The 7500-nt window shown below is 49.0% G+C and overlaps 1 protein-coding gene across 1 annotated transcript in view; it reads right to left on the reverse strand.

Annotated features, from left to right (window-relative positions):
* The window catches only part of NCOR1 (nuclear receptor corepressor 1), a 190892-nt gene that overhangs the window by 90291 nt on the left and 93101 nt on the right, over positions 1-7500 (reverse strand). Inside the window, 3 exon segments of the mRNA XM_087702874.1 lie at positions 2629-3184; positions 4771-4897; positions 6975-7114. Of these exon segments, the coding sequence (XP_087559000.1) occupies positions 2629-3184; positions 4771-4897; positions 6975-7114 (823 nt within the window).

The following is a 7500-nucleotide window of genomic DNA, read 5'->3' on the forward strand; positions in this document are numbered from 1 at the left end:
GGAGCGTTTTGCAGGCCTCCCAAACCCTCTGCACATCCATTTTTGCTGCATTTGGTGTATAAGACGGTTCCACCACAAAACCGTGTTCGACTAAAGGGCGCTCGACAAAACTGCGTAGCTGACGTCATCACAGCGCGACAACAGCATAGAGAAAAAAGCACGCTGTAAACGCTAAACCTAAAATTAACCCCTAAACCTAAACCTAACCCCCCTAAACATAATCCTAAACCTAACCCTAAACCTAACCCTTAACCTAACCCTAAACCTAACCCTAACCCTTAACCTAACCCTCAACCTAACCCTAAACCTAACCCTAACCCTTAACCTAACCCTAAACCTAACCCTTAACCTAACCCTAAACCTAAACCTAACCCTTAACCTAACGCTAAACCTAATCCTAACCCTTAATCTAACCCTAAACCTAACCCTAACCCTTAACCTAACCCTAAACCTAACCCTAAACCTAACCCTTACCTTAACTTGAATCGGCTTGCTTTCAAAGCGCTATTTAAAGCGCCCTTCTTTCTCCGCGCTCGCTGTTGTCGCCCTGCTGATGACGTCAGTGACGCGGTTTAATTGGGCGCGCTTTAGTGGAGCACGGTTTTGTCGTGCCACGGTATAAGACGCACCCAGATTTTCTCCGTCTTTTTTTGGGAGAAAAAGATGCGTCTTATACTCCGAAAAATACGGTATTTATTAGCATACGACAATGAGGCTGAACCTGTTTGGCACCGAGCGCTAAAAAGGGAGCGTGCGGGCATGCGTGCTGGGCTGCAACCTGGAAGAGAAGCTGCCCAGGGAGCATGTGGGCACCGGAAAGTGAAACTTCCGGTTCCCGGCTGGCGCGCATGCCTGTGTGACGATCAACTGGCCGGCGTACGGGCTCATGCCAGAAAATGGAAGACCAGCTCTCTCAATTTCCGGCACTGCCGCATGCACGTCGGAAAGCTGATCGTTGCGTGCCGGAAACCCATAAGAGGAACGGGCGACGCCACAAGTGCCAGGTGACATGGCTCCGCGTGCCACTTCGGGCATGCGTGCCATAGGTTCGCCATTGCGGGCACATGGCATGAAATACATGAATAGCAGCAATAAAGAGACATGAAAAGAATATAATAACGCCATGCAGGCAGTCCTCACTCGACGCCCACCCGTTTTAGCGGCTGTTCGGGAGTTACGATGACCCTTTAAAAAAGCTGCCCTTGACTTACGCCCACAAGGGAGCCCAAAATGCCCACTGCTAAAGGGGAGCGTTCCTAAGTGAGTTTTGCCCCGTTTTACGACCTTTCTCGCCACAATCATTGCTAAGCAATGGTTAATCTGGCTTCCCGGTGGACTTTCCTTGTTAGAAGGTCGCAAAAGGGGACGACGTAATCCAGGGACACCACAGCCCTCATAAATATGAGCCGGTTGCCAAGCATGTGAATTTTGATTTACATGACTATGGAGGTGCTGCAGTGGTTGTAAGCATGTGCTATTGCTATTTCTCCCTCCCTCCCTCTCTTTTCTCCTTCCTTCCTTTCCATCTTTCCCTCCCTCCTTCCTTCTGTCTCTTCTTCTCTTTTCTCCTTCCTTCCCTCCCGCCTTCCTTTCCCTCTGTTTCCTTCCTTCCCTCCCTCCTTCCTTTCCCTGTTTCCTTCCCTCCCTCCTTCCTTTCCCTGTTTCCTTCCTTCCTTCCCTTCTTCCTTTCCCTGTTTCCTTCCTTCCCTCCCTCCTTCCTTTCCCTCTGTTTCCTTCCTTCCCTCCCTCCTTCCTTTCCCTCTGTTTCCTTCCTTCCCTCCCTCCTTCCTTTCCCTCTGTTTCCTTCCTTCCCTCCCTCCTTCCTTTCCCTCTGTTTCCTTCCTTCCCTCCCTCCTTCCTTTCCCTGTTTCCTTCCTTCCCTCCCTCCTTCCTTTCCTCTGTTTCCTTCCTTCCCTCCCTCCTTCCTTTCCCTCTGTTTCCTTCCTTCCCTCCCTCCTTCCTTTCCCTCTGTTTCCTTCCTTCCCTCCCTCCTTCCTTTCCCTCTGTTTCCTTCCTTCCCTCCCTCCTTCCTTTCCCTCTGTTTCCTTCCTTCCCTCCCTCCTTCCTTTCCCTCTGTTTCCTTCCTTCCCTCCCTCCTTCCTTTCCCTCTGTTTCCTTCCTTCCCTCCTCCTTCCTTTCCCTCTGTTTCCTTCCTTCCCTCCCTCCTTCCTTTCCCTCTGTTTCCTTCCTTCCCTCCCTCCTTCCTTTCCCTCTTTTTCCTTCCTTCCCTCCCTCCTTCCTTTCTGTCTCCTTCCTTCCCTCCCTCCTTCCTTTCCGTCTCCTTCCTTCCTTTCCCTCTGTTTCCTTCTTCCTTCCTTCCCATGGTGGTGCATGGGTTAGAAGGCAGCTCTGCAGGCTAAACTCTGCCCACAGCCAGGAAGTTCGATCCTGACCGGCTCAAGGTTGACTCAGCCTTCCGTCCTTCCGAGCTGGGTAAAAGGAGGATCCAGATCGTTGGGGGCAAGAGGCTGACTCTGTAAACCGCTTAGAGAGGGCTGCAAAAGCACCGCGAAGTGGTGTATAAGTCTAAGGGCTAGGTGGCCATCTTGTCAGCGAGAATACGGACAGGTGAGTTTCTGAAATGGAGAAGCGAGAGACCCTCCCCCAGTGCCGGGCCTGCGACCTCACCTCTGCCTCTCGGGGTCCCCGTCCACCTCTTCATCGGCACTGCAAGTGGCGCTGGAGTCATTGTCGGAGCTGGGCTCCATCCTCTGGACGCTGGCCGGGCGGCTGGAGCCGAAGTCACCTCCGTCCGGCTCCAGCTTCTCCTTCAGCCCCTCCTCGTCCCGCTCTTTGGCCTCGTTCTCCACCTTGACCTGAATGTCTAAGGGCGGCTTGGTGTCCATGTCAACGGGCTCCAGTTTGGTGCCGGCCGCCAGGTTGAGGACGGGCTTGGTGTCCACCATGGAGATCCTGCTCTCGGTCTCCATCAGCTCCTCCACCTCGGATTTGGCTTCCTCCTTCACCTGCAGCTCGGCCCCTTCGCTCTCGGCCGGCTTCGTGCCGGGGGACGCCGAGGGAGGGGAGGCGCTGGGGGATGGTTTTATGGCAGAGTCCTGCTCAGCCGCCGCCTCGGTGGTCATCTGGGAGGAGATGCTCTCCGGAGGGGCGTCTCCTAAAGATTTGGAAGTCTCCGTCGGAGAAGGAGACGGGGCGCTTTCCGTATCGGAGCTGTTTTCGGCACCTGGGAAGGCATTAATTTGAGCGTAAGCCCAGGAAAGTATAAGAGAATAACAGGAAGGGACCTTGAAGGTCTTCTAGTCTAACCCCAAGCAGGAGACCTTATCGCCAACTCGGAAGCTGACGTGGTGGCCATTTTGAGGCTTCAGTTTTGCTACCCTGGAGGCTGAGGGATAGGGAGGGGGCGGTAGAGATAGTTGGGGTTTGGTAGCCAAAACAAAACACTTCCCCCTTGGGAACCAAGGACATTTCCACAGCTGGCTGGAGAAAGGAGGAGTAAAGTTGCCAGGCAACCGGATGGCACCTTGATTGGACCGTATGACTGGATTGTTCGGGAAAGGGGGGGAAAGTTTTAATTAGGTGAAAACCGCGGGGATATTCAGAGTCGGTATTCACCCCCACGTGTCAATATGACATGGCAAATAAAACTGTTCTTTGAGGACTACCTGCCTTGAAGTTGTGTTTGCTATGGGTGTATTACTTAGAACCCTGACACTTATACCATTTCAGACAAACGGTTGTTTGGTTGCCTTCTTAAAAACCTCCAGTTATGGAGCACCCACAGCTTCTCGTGGCAAGATGTTCCATAGGTTAATTGTCCTCAATGTGAGGAAGTTTCTCCTTAATTTCTCCTTCTCTCACTTCATTAGTTTCCATCCATTGCCCTTCCTTCCTTCCTTTCCTTCCTTATCCCTCTACAATCATTGGCCTGGAAGGGACCATGGAGGTCTTCTAGTCCAGCCCCACGCTCAAGCAGAAGACCTTAGATCATTCCAGACAAATGCCTGTCCAGTCCCTTCTTAAAAAGCTCCAGTGTTGGAGCACCCACAACTTCTGGAGGCAAACCCTTTCACTGATTGTAATGCATGTTACCTTCTACAATACAATAGCAGAATTGGAAGGGACCTTGGAGGTCTTCTAGTCCAACCCCCTGCCTAGACAGGAAACCCTATACCGTTCCACACCTGGTAAGTGGCGTCGATAGCCACACCCACCCCATCGGCTACACTCAGTGAGTGGTGTTCAGGCTGGCCACGCCCACCCAGTCAGTCACACCCAGTGAGTAGCATCAATCTGGCTATGCCCATCCAGTCAGCCACACTGGGAGGGGTGTCAGAATGGCCGCGCCCACCCCGTGAGTGACATCAAAATGGCCATGCCCACCCAGCCGACCACACCCGCTGAGTGGCGTCAATATGTCTCCGCCCACCCAGTCAGCTACACCTGGTTGACCTCAAAATGGCCACACCCACCTAGTCAGCCACACCCAGTGAGTGGCATCAAAATGGCCACTCACTGATGCGGCCCTCAATGAAATTGAGTTTGACACCCCACCCCGTTCATGAGCCAAGGTGGCGCAGTGGTTAAATGCAGCACTGCAGGCTACTGCTAGATCAGCAGGTCAGCGGTTCAAATCTCACCGGCTCAGGGTCGACTCAGCCTTCCATCCTTCCGAGGTGGGTAAAATGAGGACCCAGATTGTTGGGGGCAATATGCTGACTCTCTGTAAACCGCTTAGAGAGGCCTGAAAGGCCTATGAAGCGGTATATAAGTCTACTGCTATTGCTATATTGCTATTGCTAGGCCCACCTTCGCTGTCTTCTGGATTCTCTTCCTCATTGGAGACCTCAATGTCTTCATCCTCCTGCGCGGAGACAGTGGACGCCACGCTTTCGCATTGTGAAACTTCCCGTTCCTCGCGCGGCCTTCGAGAAGACTGGGAAAAGAAAAGGGGGACGGTGTAACTTCTGCCTTATGCAGGGAGTCCTCGACTTACGACTGCAAGGGAACCCCAAATTTCCGCGGCCGAGCAAGACGCTTGTCCAGCAACTTTGGTCCCATTTTGCAACCTTTCTTCCCGCAGACGTTAAGTGAATCACTGCAGCTGTAGTTAAAGTGAGTCACACAGTTGTTGAGTGAGTCTGGCTCTCCCCCCCCCCCCCCCGGTTGACGCTGCTGGTTCGAAGGTCGCAAAAGGGGATCGTGTGACCCTGGGATACAATGACCATCGTCACTATGAAGCAGTACGTGGCTGTCTTGAGAATCGGACACATTGGTTTGAGATGGATGGCCATACAAATTGGATGGATGGCTGGATGGCTGGATGGACAATGAATGGACAGATAAATAATGAATGGGTGGATAACGAGTGAATGGATAATGAATGGATGGATGGAAGAATGAATTGATGGGTGGAAGAATGAACTAATGGAAAATGATGGCCTGGATAATGAATGATGAACGAATGGATGGATAAATACTGAATGGAAAGATAACAAATGAATGGATAAAGAATGATGGATGGATGAATTGATTGGATGGAAGAATGAATTGATGGAAAACGAATGAATGGATGAATAAATAAATAATGAATGAATAATGGATGGATGGACAGATGATGAACAAATGGATGGATAAATACTGAATGGACGGCTAACAAATGAACGGATAATGGATGATGGATGAATGAATTGATGGGTAGAAGAATGAAATGATGGGAAATGAATGAATGCATGGATAAATAAATAAATAAATGAATGAATGAATGAATGAATGAATGAATGAATGAATGAATGAATAATGGATGGATGGATGGACAGATGATGAACAAACGGATGGATAATGAATATGGATGAATGAATTGATGGAAAATGAATGAAGGCATGGATAAATAATGAGTGAATGGATAATGAAAGGATGGATGGATGGATGGATGGATGGATGGATGAATTGATGGATGGAAGAATGAACTGATGTAAAATGAATGACGGCACAGATAAATAATGGATGATGGATGGATGATGAACAAACGGATGGATAATGAATATGGATGAATGAATTGATGGATGGAAGAATGAATTGATGGAAAATGAATGAAGGCATGGATAAATAATGAGTGAATGGATAATGAAAGGATGGATGGATGGATGGATGGATGGATGGATGGATGGATGGATGGATGGATGAATTGATGGATGGAAGGATGAACTGATGTAAAATGAATGACGGCACAGATAAATAATGGATGATGGATGGATGATGAACAAATGGATGGATACTCAATGGAAAGATAACAAATGAATGGATAAAGAATGAGGGATGGAAGAATTGATGGATGGAAGAATGAAATGATGGAAAATGATGAATGCATGGATAAATGAGGAATGATGCATAATGGATGGATGGACAGATAGACAGATGATGAACGGATGGATAATGAATATGGACAGTTGAATTGATGGAAGAATGAATTGATGTAAAATGAATGAAAGCATGGATAAATAATGAATGAATAACGGATGGATGGATGGATAGATAGATAATGAACGAATGGATGGATGGATGGATAAATACTGAAAGGATGGCTAACAAATAAACGGTTAACGAATGATGGACGAATTGATGGGTGGAAGAATGAATGGATAGAAAATTGAACGGATGATGGATAGATGGATAATGAATGAATGGATGGATGACTGAACTGATAGCTAAACAATGAATAAATGGATGGATGAATCAATGAGAATTAATAAATGGGTAGACGGATGGACGGATGAATAAATGAATGGATGGATGAATGGATGGATAATGAATGGATAGTGGGATAAGTAATGGAAGACTGAACGAATAAATGAATGAAATTCTTTGACACAGGAAGATGACCGAAAATTTATTTGTTAAATTTATTTGTTAAATGTCCCATTCCCATTTTTTCCAGGCAACCCCCAATTAATCTCCCGCGACCCCCCGATTAATCCCACCCCAGCCCCCCCTCACCCATCTGCCCTTCTCACCTTCTGCTTGTACTGCTGAAGGAGGCTGTCGAGATTGTGCCGCCGTTTGTAGTTGAAGTAGAAGTTCTTGCACTGAGCTTCGCTCTTCGTCCCCACCATCTTGGCGATGGCCGCCCAATTGCGTCCGTGTTCCACCAGCCCTAACAAAAGGGGACGTAACAGTGGGTCAGACACGGCGGTTACGTTCTCAGAAATTTTGGGGAAGGTTTTGGGGGGAAACCTTCAACCTTCTTCTCCCAACGTCAAAACTTTATAAAATCAGACTGGAGCCTTGTAACTTAAGTGTGTGTGGGACTGCGGGGAGGCTCAGTAGCTAAGAGGGTGCGCTTGTCGATCGGAAAGTTTGGCAGTTCGGCGGTTCGAATCCCTAGCGTCGCGTAACGGAGTGAGCTCCCGTGACTTGTCCCAGCTTCTGCCAGCCTAGCAGTTTGAAAGCAGGTAAAAAATGCAAGTAGAAAAATAGGAACCACCTTTGGTGGGAAGGGAACAGCGTTCCGTGCGCCTTGGGGCGTTGAGTCATGCCGGC

The sequence above is a fragment of the Thamnophis sirtalis genome, unplaced genomic scaffold, assembly GCF_051295495.1.
Source record: "Thamnophis sirtalis isolate CommonGarterSnake01/CBP01778 unplaced genomic scaffold, rThaSir2_p1.2 scaffold_17, whole genome shotgun sequence".
In the NCBI taxonomy this organism is placed as follows: Eukaryota; Metazoa; Chordata; class Lepidosauria; order Squamata; family Natricidae; genus Thamnophis; species Thamnophis sirtalis.